The sequence below is a fragment of the Mustela putorius genome, unplaced genomic scaffold (assembly GCF_011764305.1).
Source record: "Mustela putorius furo isolate JIRA1106 unplaced genomic scaffold, ASM1176430v1.1 tig00000765_pilon_pilon_pilon, whole genome shotgun sequence".
Taxonomy (NCBI): Eukaryota; Metazoa; Chordata; class Mammalia; order Carnivora; family Mustelidae; genus Mustela; species Mustela putorius.
Genome location: NW_025421470.1, coordinates 2,765,945 through 2,786,331, shown reverse-complemented (window position 1 = coordinate 2,786,331; position 20,387 = coordinate 2,765,945). Strand labels below are relative to the sequence as shown.

General features: G+C 56.7%; 1 protein-coding gene across 4 annotated transcripts; it reads right to left on the bottom strand.

Annotated features, from left to right (window-relative positions):
- Positions 1-1,953: 1,953 nt before the first annotated feature.
- On the bottom strand, positions 1,954-14,830 carry U2AF1 (U2 small nuclear RNA auxiliary factor 1). 4 transcript variants are annotated; one of them, XM_045084415.1, is made up of 9 exons: positions 13,987-14,011; positions 11,380-11,467; positions 8,431-8,497; positions 7,530-7,596; positions 4,098-4,147; positions 3,851-3,949; positions 3,144-3,277; positions 2,961-3,053; positions 1,954-2,230 (listed from the first exon to the last, which is right to left on the bottom strand). In XM_045084415.1, the coding sequence occupies exons 5-9, from the start codon at positions 4,125-4,127 to the stop codon at positions 2,083-2,085; spliced, it is 504 nt and encodes a 167-aa protein (XP_044940350.1). In that variant the 5' UTR covers positions 4,128-4,147; positions 7,530-7,596; positions 8,431-8,497; positions 11,380-11,467; positions 13,987-14,011; the 3' UTR covers positions 1,954-2,082. The 4 variants fall into 4 exon arrangements, with proteins under 4 accessions (XP_044940350.1, XP_044940347.1, XP_044940346.1 ...); XM_045084412.1 differs by lacking the exons at positions 7,530-7,596; positions 13,987-14,011 and adding an exon at positions 14,678-14,830; XM_045084411.1 differs by lacking the exons at positions 8,431-8,497; positions 13,987-14,011 and adding an exon at positions 14,678-14,830.
- Between the last annotated feature and the right edge of the window lie 5,557 nt (positions 14,831-20,387).

The following is a 20,387-nucleotide window of genomic DNA, read 5'->3' as shown; positions in this document are numbered from 1 at the left end:
GAGCAGAGAGCCCGATATGGGGCTCGATCCCAGGACCCTGGGATCATGTCGTGCGCCGAAGGCAGAGGCTTAACCCACTGCGCCCCCCAGGCGCCCCTGGAAGCTGTTCATTCTTACCAGAAAAGTAAGTCGCACTGAACTGGGTCAATGGGGCACGAGGCCCGGGGTGTTCCGGGGGAAGAGGGGACCCTCCCAGGTCCCGGCCGCATGAGGCAAGGTGAGGCCCCGAGAAGCGGCCACCTGGCTCCGGGCCTGGCGTGCAAACCCACGTGGGGGCGGGTGCAAACCCTAGCGGACCGGGAGAGGCAGGCGGTGCGATCCTACAGCCCGCCGGCCTTTCCTGCTGTTGCTGCGGCGCTCGCCAGCGGCGCGGTCCAGCTGCTGCCCCAGGACAGCGTGGTCGCCAACCAAAGCGGTTTCCTCGCGCCTCGGAAGGCTGTGTGCATCGACTGGGACGGCGCCCGACCCGACCAGGTCCCTGCCCGCGGCGGTGCTCGGGCTGCGTCCGAATCCCCGTGCCTGGCGAAGACCGGGGCGGCACCCCATCACCTCGTCTGCTTCGTGCTTTCCAGCCCTTGGAGCCTCCGCCATGCGGCCCTGCATGGACCCGGCCCTCCTCCCGAATTGCTCGTCTGAATGGGGCACTTCTCAGAGCAAGTCCCCTGGGCGCCGCCTCCGTGTGGGCACCCGCTTGTCGAGGGTCGAGCCCTCGCGCGTCTCGGCGCGGGACGCCGGCTGGACGTTCCAATGGCCGAGGAGGCGTTCGTCCCCGTTCGCTCCCGTTGCTGGCACGCGCGTCCTGACGGGCTGGCCAGGCCTATGGCTGCCAACCCTACCCCAGGGCAATGTGGGACATGAGGCCCCGTGGCAGTCGCGCAGGGCAGGGCCTCTTCTCAGACTGTGGGGCCAAGTCTGCAGGGCAGGGGCGCAGACGTAAAGCAGCTAGGGCCTCCCGGCAGCCTCCACGGCCCTGCAGGTTTAGAAATGTCCAAAACGAACAATGCAAAAGCTTTCTGGGGCGTCTGGGTGGCTCAGTCGTTAAGTGTCTACCTTCAGCTCCAGTCACGATCCTGGGGTCCTGGGATCCAGCCCCGCATCAGGCTCCCTGCAGGGAGAGCCTGCTTCTCCCTCGGCCCACCCGCGGCTTGTGCTCACTCTCAACAAATTAAAAACTGAAATGTTTCCTTCTATAAAAACAGACATTTATGAAAAAACCAAAAACCCCCCATCCTGGTGGAGTGAGCAGAATTTGCTCCCCACGCCACCTCCCATGCACCGTCCCTAGGGCCATGCAGAGCGCAGGAGCGGGGCTGACCACGGGCTCCCTGAGCTGGCTGGCAGCCCCCGGAGGCCGAGCAGCAGGCGGGGACGGGCAGGGTCCCAGGGTGGTCCCTAGAACCATGCCGTGGTGCGCCACGGACGTGACCTCCTGTGAGGAAGCGCCCCTGGCTGAGACGTGCGAGGGCCAGAACCGGTGACAGCAGTCAAGGTCACACCGCAGCGCACACGCTGCCGTTCTCTCGGCGAAGACGGTTCGGGGATGGCGCCGCGGCTGCAGCCCGCCCCGTGCAGGGCCGGGCCGGGGGCTCTTCTGCCACTCCAGGCACGCCCAGGTTTCAGGCAGCGCCCTGCTTCCTGGCTGCAGAGGCCCGGCAAGCAGATGCGAGGCCTGGGCGAGAGGTGGGCCGCAGCAGCCGGCCGGACAGCCCTCCTGTGAGTGCGCGGGGCCCCTGCCCCACGCTGGGCTCCCGGGGAGCCTCGGAGGAGAGACGCCGGACTGCCGGTTACCATGGAGGCCTAACGGGCAACAGGCCTGACCATGCCCCAGGGGAACTGTCCCTTAATGGGGGCGGGGGTCTCCCACGCTTGGAACCACGGCGCCGTGCAGAGCCAGGTCAGGATGGGGACCAGCCTCCGCCGACAGCACGAGCAGTAAGTGACACCGAGGCACTGTATCGCTACAAATTTTATTCAGAAACCCATCTTTGTTTGTTTTTGTTGTTTTTTAAAAAAAATCCCCGTTACGAACTGGTCTGGTCAATCAACTACGGCACTGCCCGGCAGACAGACGGTACAAACGGCTCAGAATCGCCCAGATCTCTCGCGGTCTCTCGACCGCCTTCTGTCACGCTCCCGTCCCCCGCCGCCGCCGCCGCCACCACCGCCACCGCCGCGACCACGGTCTCTAGACCGAGAGCGACGCTCCCGAGACCGGGACCTCGATCTATGCCTGCAACCAAGGAAAAGAAATGGGACTGCGGCATCCACAGCGAAGCCCGGGTGGAAACCCACAGCGGTGGACACTTCCGGATGCGTCTCCCACCGAGGGGACGCATGAACCAAGGGAAACCGCGCAGCCACGGCCCGCGTTGGGGAAAAAGAGGGGCCCAGCAGGATCGGGGTCAGGTCACCTCCCACGGCCCCCACTTCCGGGACGCTGGCACCAAAGTTTGGGGGCTGAACTGCCACCATGCTCGAGACACACACACGCAAACGTTGTGTGCACACACACTCCCCCACCAGGGCCGGTTCTGGGGCGGGGAGGGCAGGGCTCCCCCCGTGCCAACAACGGGACCACCGCCGGCAGTGCGTGCATACGGAGACCGGCGAGAGCTCCCAGGGCCAGAGTGCGAGCTGCGCAGGCCGAGGGACCCTCCCCGGACACCCCGGCTCAGTCTCTGTGCTGCGCTCCCGGGGGGGCGCTTCGATCCCAGGCCCAGACACACAGACTGCCCGGTTGTGCCCATGTCCCCCCAAAGCAAACCGACACAAACCAGGAGCCCCCAAAGGAGCGCCCAGTTCTGCCGAGGGACTGAAGCCCACTCCTGTCACGCAGGCACCAAGGGCTCGCGGGACCACATGTGCGTGCGCTGCTCTCCGCAGAGCACGTCCCGCTGTCCCCAGGGGGACGTGCACGCTCGGCTCGGGGACAGGGGCGGCCGGCCACGGCAGGTACTCACTTCTTGCGCCGACGCCCGTACAGCTCCCGCCGCAGCTCTCTGGAAATGGGCTTCAGGTGCATGAAGTTGCAGAAGCCGCCTCGCGTGCACTCCCTGCGGGGAAGCAGAGCCCACATGCCGTGCACCGCTCCCCGCACCCCCCCCAGCCCCCCCCCCGCGGGCCGCACCCCGTCTGTCACCTACCCCATCTCGTACTGGCGGCAGCACGCCTCTCGGAAGTCGGTCACCGGGGAGAGCTCCGCGTGGATCGGCTGCCCATTAAACCAGCGGTTGTTCAGGTCGATCACGGCCTTTTCCGCGTCCTCCTCGCGGCGAAACTGCGGAGATGAGGGGAGCTGCCTGCGGCCGCGCTTTCCCAGCTGCCTCCCAGCCCTGGCCCGAACGCGCGCCGCGTGCTCACGGGGGTCAAGTGAGGCGGACGGGCCGCGCAGCAGGTGAAGAGCAGCGCAGCCTCTCCCTGCAATCCCACAGCTGCACTCTGCGGCGGCGCGAGGCCCCGCCAGCTGCCCATGGCCTTGGCCTCCCGCTTCAGTGCGTTAAAAGAGCAGATGCGAGGACGTGCGCAGGCCAGGGGTTTTACAAAATGGGAAAAAGGAACCACACGCATTAACCAGCTTCTCCTGTGTCTACACAGCCCGTCAGGAACGGCTATGGAGACCCGATGGAAGAGCCCCCGGGGACCGCGGTGGCCCGTGCGCCCCTCCCGCGCCCACAGGTGGCCGCCACACCTGGGCTCCGGCCAGCCAACACCTGAGCGCCTTGAAATCAACCAGCAGGGAGCGACCCCAACTTCCAAGTGCACAGCTGAAACCCAAGGGCAAGCGGTCTTCACCCCGCAGTCTGCAAAGGTCAGGAGTCCCCAGTCCCCGGACGCGCCGCACGGTTCTCACCTTGACATACACGTTCCCGACCAGGTGGTCGCCCAGGTTGTCACACACGTTCATCTCCTCCACCTCGCCGTACTTCTCCTCCATCTCTGTGAAAACCTCCTGCGGGGGGACAGGCCTTTAAGGCTCACGACACACTCAAGATGAAGGAGGAACCGAACGTCACGCCCACTTCTCTCGCAACGAGAAAACGTAAGCCCCCCGGGACAGAGGGCGACCGGGCCGGTCCCTTTCCAACGGTGCGTCTCACCTCGAAAAACTCGTCGTAGTGCTCCTGCATCTCCACGTCGCTCACGGCGCCTGCGAACACAGAAACCTTGCTGGTTAGACGGGAGCCCGGCCCGCCGCCACGCTGCGTTTCTCTCAGCCTGCTACAGTCACACACATTCGATTATCTAGAGAGGAAACACCACGGAGCTGCGTTCTACCAGAACTGACGGTCCCGCGGGACGCCCGGAACCTGCGCGTGCGGGGAGCTTCTTAGACGCCCCTCCTGACCGTCTCACTGCAGGCCGTTCAATCACAGCAAGTTTTAATCCGCATCAAAGGGCCATGTTTTCAGGAAGTGTAAGGGTCGAGTTTACCCTCGAGAACTTTTTTTAAATAACAATTCTCTTCCTTTTACAATTTAAGATAGAGGCCAAGGAATCACATGGATGTTTTTCCCCCTTTCTTAGGCTAAAATAAAAGTCGCAATCAGGGTAAGTGATTAAGAGCTGATGTTCCTGACTGATTTCTTTTACAGATGAACAGCCACACGATGCTATTATAAAATTCTGAGGCGATTAAAACCCAAATGACCATAAATAAAGACTCAGTAGGATAATGACCACGTTCAGTTACAGTACTTTAAATGCCTCTGCATAAAGGGAAAGTTACAATGCTTTGTTGAAGGAAGCATTAGCTCATACTCCAGAACTATTTCCATCAAGTTTATCTCCGTAATGCACATGCACTAAGTGAAATCCTGTCCGCTGTGTGGACACTTTTCCAAATTTACATTCTGTCTTTGTTGTCATTCTCTCTACCAAGTGTTACCGTTCAAATTCTAGAATTCTCTTGACCTAAATGTGAGAAATCACAAAGCTGGCAGGCCGATAAACCAGTGTGCCACACAGCCAGCTCTGGGAGCCTACGAAGGCTGAGTGGCTTCGAGGCTCAATGTTCAACTGTCCGCTTCCACGACCACACCCCTGGCCTCGCCTGGCGCACCCCACTGAGGGAGTGGAGCTGAGGCGCTCGGATCTAGCTACTGAGCTGCCCTGGAGTGGTTTCCTAGCTCTCTGGAAAAACCTTCTCTTCAAGGACAAGAGCTTTCAACTTTTGGATTCTGAGAATGGCCGAGATTTACTTTCTAATGCATGGGAGGGGGGATTCCTGCACTGTAGTTATTTTGGACTTTCCAGGAGTCCAGCTTCCTTTAGAATGAAAACTCTCGGTTGCACTAGGCAACAACTCCTCCTCCTGACGGCCCGGTCCCATGGACATGCTATCGTGAACAGAACCTCCTTCCCTGTAGCCATCTAGCCCTGAGCAAACAGAACAGCTGGTCGGGAGAAGAAGCAGATTTTAATGTTTACATTTCCTGCTCACACCAGAACAAAATGAGGAGAAAAGGCATTTACACGCTCAAAGTGCTACCTGTGTTGAAAATCAGGCTCTGCTGGTGGTTCGGACACTGCTGTACTCGTGATTACTTCTATTCTCTTGCTGGAGAACGATATTCCTGTAGCTTAGTAACTTCTGGAAAGTTCCATTTGAAAATGCTCCACAGTGGGCCTATTTTATCCTCTATACTCAGCTTATAGATTTTCAGTCAAGTGATTCGGGCAGGACAGAGGTGAGCGATTAAGAACCCGGTTCACTGCAAAGCCACCTGTGGGACTCAGCAGATGCTACAGACCGGCACCTCAAAACCCCGTTTCGCACAGACACATCCTTAAACTGGGTTCGTACTTATAGACGAAAGGGTGTGTCAAAAAGGTGTAAATTCAGGGACTGGATGAACCTGGCCGGTTGAAAATTTTCTCAAAAGGTCTGCCACAGGTTCATCAGCTTAAGCGGATTTTCTTCCTAAACTGAAGAGTCAGAATTTCATTTAATTTGTGGAATCAGGACCCCACAATCGGAGTATTTGGTACGGCTAAACTTTACTCTGTAGCACATGCACAACAAGAGCACCGTGAACCGCAGGGAGAGACACGAGGAAAACTAATCCAACACTGTTTTGTCAATGAAGCATCTGTAGTCCCCAGGTAAACCATCAGGGCAAAGAATGATTAACTGTTGTTACTCAATCATCAACCTCTCATTGGTTTTATCCCAGGGCAGGGCTGTTACCAAAATTATTTAATAAGTTCATATATAAGCATTTCTCTTCAACTACTCATCTTGTTTCTTTATAAAACAAAACAAAACAAAATAAACAAAGCAAAACCAAATATTTTAAAACAAGGGCTACCAAGTAAATCCTGTTACCATCACACTTGGGGACACAAATGATCCGCTACCCGGTCAGGACTGGTCAGGATCAGCGTGGAGACAGTGTCTGGGCAGGAAAACCTTACCAGCCCCTCCCCCACAGACCCGTGCACTCACAGGTGCACCACTGGGTGGTCCCCCCGTCGGGGGCTGGCCCGAGCGGGCAGTGCTGCTGGGACCACTACACTGAGCCGTGTAGATCGCCCTATAAGCTAAGGGGCTACAGGCCAAGGGTGTGTTGGACTCAGGTCTGTGGCTATCCAGGGCCTCTGTGGACAGCACCTCGCATGAATTTTTGCAGCTTCAGAACAAACTGGCGAGCGAGAAGCCGCCTGGTTCGGACCCCGTGATCTTAATAGGAGTCCGGGGACTCGCTTCTGCTTATCCAGACGAGCAGACTGATTCCACGGCTCAAGAGCCATAAAATTTAAAATTTCAATTTTCTGAAATCTCCAGTGATACGAACACAGATCTTGTTCTCGAAGAACTAGCCCTTGGGAAACACAACGTTGGTAACTTAAATTTACTGCTTCCTAAAGCAGGAAGAAGGGGGCCGTGTCTACTAAGTGCCCCACGCAGCCCTGCTTCCAGGGCCCATGTGCCTCCTCCTCTTGCCCACGTGGGGGAAGCGAACCCCCGCGGCTGCAGACGGCCGCCCAAAGGGCTGATTACAGACTGAGCTGGCCCAGGGCTAGCGTGGAGGAAAACTCAGGAGGGTCCGTGCCCCTCGGAGGACCCTCATTTGGGAAACGCTCTCGGAACGATGCTCTCGCACTTAAAGCGGGAGCGCCAGAATGGACTTTTAAGAACGAGTCTAATGAGAAATAATAAAACCTCAAACATAATTTCCAAAGCACTTGTTTCTTAACCGGAAACTTAAATGCTGTTGCTCTTTAGAGGGGAAGAACGTAACTGCACACTTAATTCCAGGCACAGTCTCCCCTAGGGGGACAGTGCAGGACAAGAGCGGCAGCTCTGAGCTGTGGGACAGGGAGGGCATCCCTTCCGGTCCCTTCTCATGGCTTAAGTAAGTGGGCAGGAGCTGCGATCTCAGAGGCTTCCGAGGGGTCAGTGGACAAAAGCTCTCGGCATGTCTAGCGGAAGGCTGTCTTTGACACTACAGCGGCAGACCAGGCGGAGCGGACACTGAGCTCTGACGCGCAAGCCCAGGGAACCAGGGAAGGAACTTGGATGAACTTACAGCGCAAACCGTCAGCAGACTGGGAAGAGTTTTGAGGGTTACGGTAAATGTTCAAGAGGGCAATGGTCTGAAATACAAAACGCAACAACTTTATATTACGGAAAATTAAATTTAAACACTTCACCGGTTTCCTGTGGCGATCACTTCAGTCAAGACTCAGTGCTGAAAAAAGAGCAAGTTATTTTCTCTCGAAGCAGAGATGTTCTCTCTTAGCGGGTGGCTGTCTTGGAGCGCCCTAACCCTGCACCGTCACGGAGATGCCATGATATGCGGATATTGTATTTCTGTCCATGGGACGCAAGGACTCCCCGCTGCGGACTTCCCCGGGTAAGGGTACAAGCACCTTGGCAGACTACTGCCAAGACGGTTCTCCGTGTTACAGAAAACGTCAGGAGCCGAGGAAGTGCCCGCACCAGCTGATGACAAGAACCACGGGAGCAGAGAAATACAATAATTACATATCATGAGATCTCCACGTCCTAGAGAAAAAATTGTAATGGTGAAATAAAACCCACACTTATTGGGCAACTTACCTTAGTGATTCCTAAATATTCCTAAGAGTTGTGGCTTTACAGAAAGAACCTCATATTAAGGTCAAGCGTTCAGGCACTGGAAAGACCAGTGATGCTGGCGGCTGTCAAGTGTCGCAGGGACAGACCCCTTCCCTCTCGTTAACAAACGTCAACCCAGGGAAGAGGCCTCCCAGCGCCCGTGCCGACGGCAGCCTCCTGGACGTGGCCGAGTACCAGGTTCTTGCTGTAGGTACCAAGGCCTTCATCACCTTGTCCTGTTTGCAACAGCTCTACGTCAGCAGCTCAGAAGCCAACATTATTTGTCTCAATTAAGAGTGGGCTCTTTAACACCATTGTTTTAAAAAAATTTCTCCAACTGTGGGACTTACAGTGTGAGCCGTCAGCCGTCTGTGCACTGTTTTGGGGATTACGATAGATGTTTTGAATCAAGATGGTCTGCGGGGAAAAAAAAATAAAAAGGGGAATTCTACCGGCTGCTGTGCATGTATCAGACAATTGCAAAGAGACAACCTGTTTGCATATGGCTCAGCGCTCGCTCGCTTCCCACGAGGCAGGCGCTCGTCCCCTGAGAGCGCACCCAAACCACCACATGATGAAAACTGAGTGTGGGCAGCGACTTAGGGCAAGTCAGCCAGCAACCAAGAGGAAACTGTAGCCATTATTCTCGGTAGTCCCACGTTATTCAAGTGTTTTAGTGCAAAATAAATAATAACACACTGACATTTTCTTATACTTCAAGCTATGATGTCGAAAACTTCACGTGATAATCATATTCCCCACACAAAATTGTATTTTTTAAAACCAAATGCGTCAGTCAACTGTATGCAGTCCATCAAGCTGTCTGGTCTCCCAGGAAACAGGCGCACCAAATGGGTGTCCTGACTGTCACGGACACCTAGACACACTCCTGTTTGCTTGGTGGGACCTCTGTTTACATAATACAACAGCTTAAACATCTGTTCTTTTCCGATCCTTCTTTTAAGGGAAAAAAATCCTTTTAGCCCTTGTGCTTTAAACTGGATCAGGCAGACTTGAAACCTTACATTGTACCGTTCTTCTTAAAACCAAGTCTGAAAAAACAAACCACGTTTAAGTTAGTAGGCTAATACAGTACATGAATCTTAACGTCCACATCACTGCAAGAAGCTTAAAAAGAAACCCACACTGAGTTTTACAGGCTGAATGAATGAACTGCGTGATTTAGAAAAATAAAGGTTCAGTCTCAACACAGCTCCAAAGCAGTTCAGTGGTTTTACAGAAGCAGCCTTTCCGTTTCTAGCTACATGTAAAGGAAGATGTTGGGTGGGCACTCCCCAAAGGTCTGCTGTGGGGAAACCCCCGGGGGAGGAACATCTAACAGCCAGACCTCACACACACACGCACACGCAGACCCTTCTCGCCGGGCATGGCCTCCTCCCCTAGCCATCAAGTACTGCCCCAGGACAACTTCTCTCTGCCTCCGGTATTTCCCAAAGCTGATCTGACTCAGTTTTCAATAGGAACCGCCAGCGTGTATGTGATCGCGCTGGGAGGGAACTGCACGGAGCCCAATTACTCAACAAGAAATTCATTTAGGTCTCACTCAGATCATCTGGCAGTGGCTGTTTAGGAAAAGGATCGTCACTCAGAGTGGGCCACGACGTTCCGTTACAATCAGGGGAGGTCAGGATTGCCTGCAACCAGCGGACCAGCCGAGCCAGTCGGAGCGAGATGCTCAGGCAAACACGTTACAGCCGACCCCACCCAACACTAACGGACTCGCTCTCTTTCTGACCCGTTGTACTAAAATTCACTTCCCGCCAACATCCTGAGGTCATCAGATTCAGAGAGAACACAAGCCGTGTCTCTAGAGAGCTTGAAGAAAACTTTCCTGCCAGGATCATTTCCCTCTCGGCCCAACACCTGCCACATCTGTAAGCAACCCCCCAAAGTAAAAAAACTCAGTGGACACTCAAGACATTTGGTTACTGCCCAACCTAGGACCCCTGGCTTAGCTGGGGAGATTTAGTCCAAAAAATCAAAGGACTTAAAAGAAACAGAGTAAACAAAGTTTAAAGCAAGATCTCCGATATTCTGAAATTCAAAGAGACATATTTGTAAGTTATGAGAGATTCTTGTTATATCAATCGTGCCGTTATCAGCAGACTAATGCAGGAAAGGAAGCCATCTCCCCCCTTTCTAAAGGTTTCTAAAAACCCATTACATTGTGCGGTTTTCTATGGGCGTAAATTAGAATATACAAATGTCTCTTTCTTAGAGCAATTGGCTGATTTTCCTAAATCCTTATAGGAAAAACCCAGTATCTATTCTGACAGAGGTTTACAACACATCAGCAGGACAACGTGAGCTCAAAGGCGAGTCTGGCAGCTCCCAGGGGTGCTACACACAATTGTGATGGAGCGGCTCAGAGGAAGCTCACTCAGACCCTGCCGTAGTCTTGGAAGGAGCTCAGAAGTCCTCGGTCTGGAAACACTGCAGTCTTCAAACTCCAAATGCTCAGATCAACGTGGGCAGACACTTCCTGTCCCTGTCCCTGCTACAGGTGCTTTCTCCCTCTAACTCAGCAGTGATCACTTGTAGGGAGCAAACCCTTGCCTGTTCTTCAATTACCAAACAAAACCTACCCCGTGTCACACTTTCTGACTCACCTGAACTCACAGCGGCCCTGAGCTCAGGCTAACAGGGAACCCCCTCAAATGATCAAACAGAGTGGCTGCAACTAACTGAAGGTAAATGCTATCTTCTGACGTTCGGTTTCATTTTTAAGGTTTCTCTGACACAATGACCTCGCTATCCCCTTGCCTGGGGGTCTGAATGCGGGGGTGTCCCAGGACACCGGAGGACTGACACTGCCTGGGGCTCTGTGGAGAATGGCCCCAGCATCTCCTGCAGCCAGCTCTGTCTCCGCCGCCGGCCTGGAGACAGCAAAGCGCAGACAGCCTGCAGGGCCTCTACCAGCGCCTGGAACACAAGCTGGCTCCTCGCTGCTGCGGCCACCCCACTGGACCCACGTCTGTGAGAGGGACAGGAGGGGCAGAGGGGGCGCTGGGCGGCAGGGACCAGTCACAGCCAACACGCAAACATTAATCACTCCTCTGTAAAAGAGGAGGGACCTGTCTCGCAGACCTCCCCCAGGGGTGGTTCAGCTGCCTCGTTCTCATTGAAACAGAAGAACAAACTCATGAACATGAATGGAGAATAAAACAGAGAGAAAAACGCCCGACGGGATACACGGACATTATTAACTGCCTCTGTAAAGTACGTGAGGTTTTGATAATTTACATGAGAACAGAAAAAAGAAAGGAAAACAAACAAACCTGGCTAAAGGTCGGTTTATTGTGCAAGCGAGAGCATCTGTCTCCATGACGACATGCTCCGATTTTGAAATAAAATGAACAGTTGACTCTGTAAGGGAAAAGAAGAGCTGATTATTCGGCTGGGCAGACATCAGACACGTGTAAACACGCCAACACCACGGCACATGCTACCCAACTCTTCTCCCTTGGCGCCACGAACACCCAGGCGCAGGGCATTCTGGGGCAGCAGTTCCGGAAACATCACTTGAACGGGCCTCTTGACAAGCACGCTACTTCCAACAAAGAGTTTCTAACTCCCAGCCCAGGACCCCTCATCCATATCGACTCTCAGCTACTCATTCTGCTCTATAGTGTTTTTTTCTTAAATGAAATATCCTGTTTAAAATGCAATTTAATTGAAAAACATATCCGCTCTCTAGTGTTCTACGATGAAATTCTCTCTCGAGGGCACCAAGCCGGCACAGTGAGGGTTAAGATTCTGACTCCCCCCACTAGCTACCTGGCCTTGGGCAAGGCACCCACCTCTCCGGGTCCCAGGAGCCATCTGTGAAACGAGGAAAATGCCAAGCTGGCTTTGTTCCAAGAATCAGAGACGGCGTGTGCGCCTCATAAAACGACTCGCTAAATGCAATCATTATCTAACAGAGTCCATGCTCTCTCGTTCGTGACGCCAGACCAACAGGAAATTTCCAAACACAGGTCTGAAGCAAGCCAGTCTCCTGGTTTCAATACACTGAAGACAGGCTATTGGGGAACTCCTCCGTCGGTTCTTACGTCAGGCCACCTTCTGTCCCTGTCGCAAAGCCCTCTCCTACTGCTGTTCAAACACTGGGATGATCCAGACGAAATCAAACCTAACGATCCAGCCATCGCGACAGCAGCGTCCGCTGGCTCAGACCTGTGATGAACTATGAAATCTTACTGGATGGGCCCCAGATTGGACTCGCAGAGGTGGGACGGTTACCCCGTAGATTCAATTTTTTAGCAAGTGACCTATGTCCAGACAGTCGGTCCAAAGTTAGAATCAAAGGGCTTGAACAAAATGTGATGGTTCACAAGTACCAATTAGCCACTGACTTATTACTAGGTAGCAGTAAACACGGGAAAGTCAGGATTATCAGGGAAGGAATACGATTACTGTACGGATTTGCAAACTCATCATACAAGTCTCTCCTTACGGAACTTAAGTACAATATACAACTTACATCTTTAGAAAGTCCCCTGAAAACGAAGAGCTTATTTTAAGAATCCCTCAGAATGGGCGACAGCCCCGCCTGAACAATACCCAACTACTCTCTATTATTAAAACAATCTTTGTTCCTGTACTTGCAGAGATGGCTTTCATTTCATCATGCTCAATCAGAGCTTCGGGTATTAGTCAAAACTTTCCTAGTAATAAACTTTTAGTGACCCACTTATTAAACTATTGAAATTAAAGAAGAGACAGAAAATAAGTCTGATCCACCATCACGGAGAAGATTACGTTAGAGAACGAACTTTTGCTTGGATTTAGAGAATGTCCATAACTCCAAATGTAGGACTTGCTAAATCCTGTTAATGGGTACACACCTACATTTTACTTCTAGCTTGGGGAAAAAAGAAAGAAGTTGGCCGGACTCATCATCTTCATTTTTTGGGAGTTGATACTGGCTCCTGCAATTTAAAACCCCTCAAGCCGCCCTGAAATGAGACTATGGAGTAATTTAGATTAAATAATCTTGTTTCCAAATTAAAGCCATGCCTCTCATGATAGAGCTCTACCAGGCTGAAATGTGGTTTCTTACAGCAGGAATATAAAAAAGGCTACTGGAATAAACCTCCAAACTTCAAGTGTTGGCAGCACAGTGAAGGCACCTCCAGGAGCAGCTTTTTACAAGAATAAGGGAAAAACTTCATGGAATAGAAGTCAGGGCACTATTACCAGCTCAAGGATGAAATCAACACTGCATCTTTGTAGCTGGGAGCAGGCTCTTTTCCCAGAAGAGGAGCCCATTCATTTAGGATGAGGTTTACAGGTAAGTTCCCAGGTGCCTCCAGCGACCACCTTCCCTAGCACCTAACAAGCTTCGGTCTGTTTTACTTTAATCATCCTTTCCGCGACCAGCCTCCCTCCCTTCTAGCTCCTTGAGAACACCGTCCGATTTTGTTCCTCTTCAAGTCAGCAGAGACAGACTTACGGTTGACAACAATGTTTCTGAAGTGACTAGGACGGACGATTGTATCCTGTGGTTTTGCTACTAAAAAACAAAAAACCCTCTTCCCAACAACACAAAAGGTTACAAGATAGCCTGCATCCTGGAAAACAGAAACAATGTAAAGTGTCTGACGGGTGCACAGTCCCGGAGCCGCGCGCCCACTCCTGATCGCAGGGTTGGCGAGTTCGAGCCCCACGCTGGATGCCCAGGCTACTTAAAAAAAATCTTTAAAGAATAATAATTAAAACCCCCACCGTGTTGGAAAAAGGGGTACTGAAACCTTATCTGGGCAAACCCAGGGACTTAACAGCAACGTAAGCCCTGAAGAGCCCGAAGAACCCGACGCGGTACCTACGGACCCAAAATCGGTTACACCAGAGCTCAGTTTTTCGGTTTTCCAGGCAGGACTTACGCTCCGAAGCAAGACCTCCCCTGCGGGCTGAACTCCCGTCCCGGAACCGAAACGTCCCAAAGCGACAGTCAAATCGGAACCGCACTGTCTGCTCGTCGTGGAGCAGCCGGGCGGGAGGGCGCGCGGCCGCAGCGGCGAGCGGGGAGGCCCGGGCGCTCCGCCGCGCCGGATCGCGTCCCCGAGCCCGCGAGCCCGCGCTCCGCCCGCCTCGAGCCGGCACCAAGTTCGGCGCGCTCGTCCGCGTCCGCGTCCTCGGGCCCGGCGCGCGCGGGGCTTCCACCGCCGGAGGCTGGCCCAGCGGCCCCGCGCCCCGAGCGACCGGACCACGACCACGGCGGGCCCGAGGCCGCGCGCCCGACCGACGCCCGCGGCGGCAGCAGGCGGGGGCCGCGCTGACAACTTCGGCCCCAACTCGAGACGGTTCGGAGCCGGGGGCGGGGGCTCGGGTCGCCGGCACCGCGGGCGGCCGCGGAGCAGCCTCCGGCCGGAGAGCGGAAGCCCGCCGCCCGCCCGCCCGCCCAGGGCCCACGAGGCGGCGGCGCGCGGCTCCCGAGGCCGGAAGGGCCGCCGCGCCCCTCCCCCCGCCCGCCGCCCGCCCGGGCCTCCCGCGGCCGCCCGACCCCGCCGCCGCGCCCGCGCGCGCCCCGCCCGCCTCCCCGGCCCGGGGCCCCGGCCGGCGGCCCTCACTCACTTGTCTTTCTCGGTGCCGAAAATGGAGGCCAAGTACTCCGCCATTTCCCACCCGCCGCCGCCGCCACTGCTGCCGACGCCGCCGACCCTGCCCGACGCCCGCGGGAGACGTCACCCGGACGCGACGACGCTCGCCCCGCCCCGACGGCGTGGCGGCGCTGGCCAATCGGACGAGGCGTTGCCTGCGCGCGGGCGGGGCTTGCCGCGCGCGGGAGGCACCGCCCCCTCGGCCGGGAGCCCGCGCGCCGCCCGCCGGCGCCCCCTGCCGGCGCCCGCGCTCCCCGCGCGGCCAGCACCGCGCCCCTCGGCCCGGGAGCCCGCGCTCTCCGCCGCCGCCGCCCTCCGCGGCCCGGACCCCGCGCCCCTCGCGCCTCCCGGGCCCCCGGAAGCCGAACGCGCAGAGAAGGTCTCGGAGAAGCAGCCGGGGCCCGGCGCCCGTCCGCGCGGAGCCCCTCCCCTCGCCGGAGACCCGCCCCCGCCGCCCCGGCCTCCTGGACGCCGCGCGGGCTCGGGCTGGGGGTCTCCGGTGCGCCGGCTCGCGCGGAGCCGGGGGGCCGCGGCGGAGGCGGCCGGGAGCGCGGGAAGGCCGCCCGGGGCCCGACGTGCCGCGGTTTCCCGCTCCGGGGCCGCGGTGTGGGGGCCGCGGCGGCCGGCGGGCTCCGGGGAGGGACGCGGCCTGTGCCCCCGCCGGGCGGCCTCGGGGCCTCGGAGGCCCACGGACGCAGCAGCCCCGGGCGCGTCTGCGGCGAGGACCGCCCGAGGGAGTCGTCCCGGCCGCGGTGTTCGGCGTCTGGGGCTGCGCTGGGCTCGTGCGGCTCCGAGCGCGTCGACCTCGGGCGCGGGGGGCGACGCTTCACCGCAGGCGCAGCCGCGAGGAGCCCCGGGCCGGTTCGCGGCCCTGTTCGCGGCCCGGTTCGCGGCCCGGTTCGCAGGCCCGGTTCGCAGGCCCGGTTCGCGGCCCGGTTGGCAGGCTCGGTTCGCGGCCCGGTTCGCGGCTCGGTTCGCGGCCCGGTTGGCAGGCCCGGTTCGCGGCCCGGTTCGCGGCTCGGTTCGCGGCCCGGTTGGCAGGCCCGGTTCGCAGGCCCGGTTCGCAGGCCCGGTTCGCGGCCCGGTTGGCAGGCTCGGTTCGCGGCCCGGTTCGCAGGCCCGGTTCGCGGCCCGGTTGGCAGGCTCGGTTCGCGGCCCGGTTCGCGGCTCGGTTCGCGGCCCGGTTGGCAGGCTCGGTTCGCGGCCCGGTTCGCGGCTCGGTTCGCGGCCCGGTTGGCAGGCTCGGTTCGCAGCCCGGTTCGCGGCCCGGTTCGCGGCCCGGTTGGCAGGCCCGGTTCGCGGCCCGGTTCGCAGGCACGGTTGGCAGGCCCGGTTCGCGGCCCGGTTCGCGGCCCGGTTGGCAGGCCCGGTTCGCGGCCCGGTTCGCGGCCCGGTGCGCAGACCGACTGAGAGCCGCTGCGCCTGCGGCCCAGGACTCCCGCGGGGGCAGTGAGCCTCCCTGCTCTCGAGATGACCGTGCGTCCGCCACCGGCGTCGCGCTGCGGCAGACTCTGGCTCCAGACGCGGGGGTCATCCCGCAGCTGTGTAGCCGCCAAGCCTGCTGGCCTGGGCAGGGCTGGAGCGGTGGTCGGTCAGGTGGGCTTTGTGGGCACAGCAGCGAAGCGCGGTCTTCGGGCGCATTCCGGTGTGGGTGGGATTCAGGTCCTGCGGGCTCAGGGTGGGTTTCCTGCTTCCCGGCTGGCCGTCGGTCCGGTTCTGGGCGGTACTGGCTCTCTCTGCCTCACAGAGCCTTCTGGAATCACTGGGTTCAGTCTCGTGCTTTGGTCTCTCTGTCTCTAGCCAGAGACGGCTCCGCATGTAAGGGCTCCGGTTACTGCATTGGGCCCCGGTTCCTGGTTGAGCCAGGACACTCTCCCTGTGTTAAGGTCTTAATGACGTTGGCAGTTTCTTCACAGCCGTGCCTACCATAGTCCTTAGGGGAGGAGACTCCTGGGAGTGACCTTAGAGTCCTGCCTGCATTAGAGGGTGCTCAGACCAGACAGGACAAGTGGCTAGAGGGCCAGTTCGGTCGGTGAGAAGCGAGGAGCCTGAATTGGGGCTGGGGTGGCAGACGGGGTCTGTGTCCTGGGCTGAGAGCTGCCCCGGCTGAAGGCTGGCTGCTGGGATGGGTACCTTGTCCCTTGTCTCTTGGAAACTCTATGTTGAAGCTTTGACGTATGGATTTCCCTCAGAATGGGACTGTGCTTGCTGATGGGGCCTTTCCAGAGGTGATTAGGGTGAAGTGAAGCCGGTGGGCGGGCCCTGAGGAATCCGACTGGGGTCCTTACGAGAAGTTGGGACACACAGGCACCCAGAGGGGCAACTGCACGAGAACATGGGCGAGGACTGTCTGTGATCCCGGGAGAGAGGCATCGGGGGAACCTTGGACCTCTAGGCTCCAGCACTGTGATAGAATAAATGTCTGTCATTTAAGCCCCATGGTCCTGTTGTCTAAAAGGGATTTTAAAAGGAAGTTGGGTAATTCATCACATTACTGGGAGATGTGGGGAGTCCCAGTCTGCGATCTCCCCGCTGCGCTGGGCTGGGGAGGCGCCCGCTGCCTTGCTTTGGCCGTGCTACGGTCCCCTACATCCTCCCCTCGCCTCCCCATTAACACGTGACACCGGAGCTCCGCGTTGCGGCACGCGTCTGCTGCCCAAGCCGGGGCCTGACGTCTTGCCTCGGTGTGTCCCTGGCCGGGTGGTTTGTCATCCGCAGGCTCCTCGAGCGGTCAGAGGGAGAGTCGTGTCTACTGAGGCACAGAGTGGCTGAGGAGAAACAGATCTGGGGGCAGTTCTGGCCTCTGGGAGGCTGGGTTATTAGTTTGCAGCTTTTCCTGCCTGCCCACGGTGCCCCACAGGCGATCCACACTGTGACTCCTCCCCTGCTGGGGGGGCCTGGTCCTGTACCTCGCTTTTGCCAGTAGAATGTGACCTGATGTAAGGAAGTTGCGTCCAGAAGAGCTGGTCTCACGTGGCTGCTCCCTGCCGTCGGGGGCCTGCGTGAAAAGCACACAGCAGGGCTAACCGACCTGCAGCCCAGTCAGTGCCCTGGTGGCCCCGCAGGCAAGGGAGCTGGGACACAGCCATTTCTGTAAGCCACTGAGATTTTAGGGTGCCGACGCGGTGTATGGTTACCCATAGTACCACCGACTAGTCCAGCAGGAGAGGAGATGGCCTAGGGGACATTCAGATAAAAATGACCGGGCACTTCTCGACTACATCAGGAGACAGGTCTGTTAGAATGTCCTGTGATGAAGGAGATGCCGTCAGTGCTGCCCCGTGATGGGACTGCCACTGGCCGCCCGCGCCTACGAGCACGTGACATGTAGCTGGCAGGATGAGGTGCTGAATTTTACATTTTATTTAACTTTAATTAATTTAAATTTAAACTGAAGTAGCGATGTAGGCTGACCGGTTGCTGTACTGGGTGGTGCAGGTATGTCTACATCTAAAGCTCAGGAGAGAGAGCGCCTGGGGGGTCCAGTCGGTAAAGCATCGGACTCTCGGTTGCAGCTCAGTTCTTGATCCCAGGGTCGTGAGTTCAGTCCCTGCATCGGGCTCCACGCTGGGCGTGGAACCTACTTTAAAAAGAAGGAAAGAAAAAAAGTAAGTAAGTTCTGCAGAGAGGCCCAGGTGGAGTAACGTATTTGGGATTTATTCTTATATAGAAAATTAACGTATATAAATATACATGGAACCCTGGAACATATATACAGAATCCCAGTATTTGTGTGTGCTCTGGGGGCAAATAGTTGTGATTTTCTCAGATTCCTAAAAGGGTTTTTAGCCTCCAAAGTTAAGAGAAACTCTAGGCCCTGGGGGATGTTGTCTGGAGGTTAAGAACCCCAAGAATTGAGTAGATCAAGGGCCAGGGCTCCAAGGGACAGCAGCGCCTGGGTGGGGTTAGCAGCAGGACCCTTCAGAGGAGCAGTGACATTGGGAAGAAGAGAGCTAGAGTTGGGACACCAGTAGACCAGATGGTCTCAGAGGCAGCTGTCACTGCAGAGGGCAACATGATGTACTCCAGACGTGGGCTGTACAGCAGGACCATGGGTGCTCTTGGCTGCAAGGGGGCTGCATGCTAATCACTAGTGTTCAGATGAATTCGCTTGTTCACCTGGCAACAGAACAAACATTCTGTACCTGGAGAAGAGCTGGGTCAGCAAATCAGGAGCCTCATAGGAAGAACAGGTGCTTAGAGGTAAGGCCAGATAAGCGACAAGACAGATGCCTGTTCAGCAGGCAGATCTGATCCAGAGGGTGCAGCTGTGGGGCGTGGTCCAGGAAGGATGACTCCTGAAGAGGTGGAAACTGGAAATGAGCTGTCCCTGTAGAGCCCCCAGGAGAAATGAAGAAGGCAGGATAAAGTCTGCTTATGGGAACTGAACTGAAATACAAGGCTCCATCACAAGGAGTTAATACGGCTACTGGAACCAGGGCCACCAACATCATTCCTCCATCTGTCCGTCCATCTGTCCAACCATCCATTCATCCACCTATCCAATCCATCCAACTATCACTCATTGATCATCAAATCATCCACCCATTCATCCAGCACTCACCCATCTAATCATTAAACCATGCATCCACTCCCTCGTCTATCTGTATCCCTGGTATTTGCAGGGCGTAGCTGGCACCCCTGTACTGAGGCAGGAAACAAACACAGAGAGGGAGATTGCTACTCAGGAGTCGGCCAAGCCCTTGAGCTCAATGTGTTTCCATCTGATCTCATGTTCTCCTCCCAACTCCAGACTTGAGCCTGCTCTCGCCTTTAGTGGCTGTTAGTCCTCCATACCGTAAGTCTGCGTGGGTGGTCCTTGGTTTTCTGTCTTCCTTACCCTCCCATCTAGTCTAATTCCTTGGTTTCTCTCGACTGTCCCTGCTGCTCTTGGCCAGGCCAAGGTGCCACAACAGTACCTATACTAGTGTTTTTGTCCACTCGGTCTGCCGTAGCTGAGGACCAAGGAGGGGTGTCTGGATGACAGACAGGTATGTCTTACACTTCTGGAAGCTGGATGTCCAAGATCTAGGCACCAGCAGATTTCACGTGTGGTGGTCAGGGGCGTGCTATGGAGGCGTGCGCTACAGGAGTGTGTTTCCCAGCACGGGCTTTATTTGGTCCTTAAGGTCAACGTGCTGATGAGGCAGGGTCAGGATTCCAAACTCAGCGACATCTCCCCCACGTGTTGACCTTGGCTTCTTACGGGTCACACACAGCACAGCACGAGACGGGCCACATGGCACTTTAGGCAGGACAGGACGTAGAAGCGAACAACTCCCACGCGACGTCAGTCTGTGAGTGCGCCGTGAGACAAGGTCTCCGTCCGTCCGGGTCACCTCCTGGCGCTTACTGCTCTTATGTCCCAGCAGGGAGGGATCTCCGTTCCTCTCGGAGATCAGTCTGGCAGTGCCCCGGACTGCCCCGGGCAGCAGCTGCCGTTTGAAGAGGTCAGACATGCCGGGGTCAGGGTCTGAGAAGTCTGACGGTTTGCTGTGAAATCCTCCCTTTGTAGAGGGCTGGCATCAGTCCCGGGCCCTGCGGACCTCCTCTGCTTCTGCTGGTTGTCGGTTCTGGGGTATGGTCGGCCGGTGCTGGTCTGGGTGACCCCTCGTCTTCACTTGATGTGGTGGGCTGCTGTCACTGCCTGACATGAGTAACTCTGTCTTGCTCCCTACAGTGCT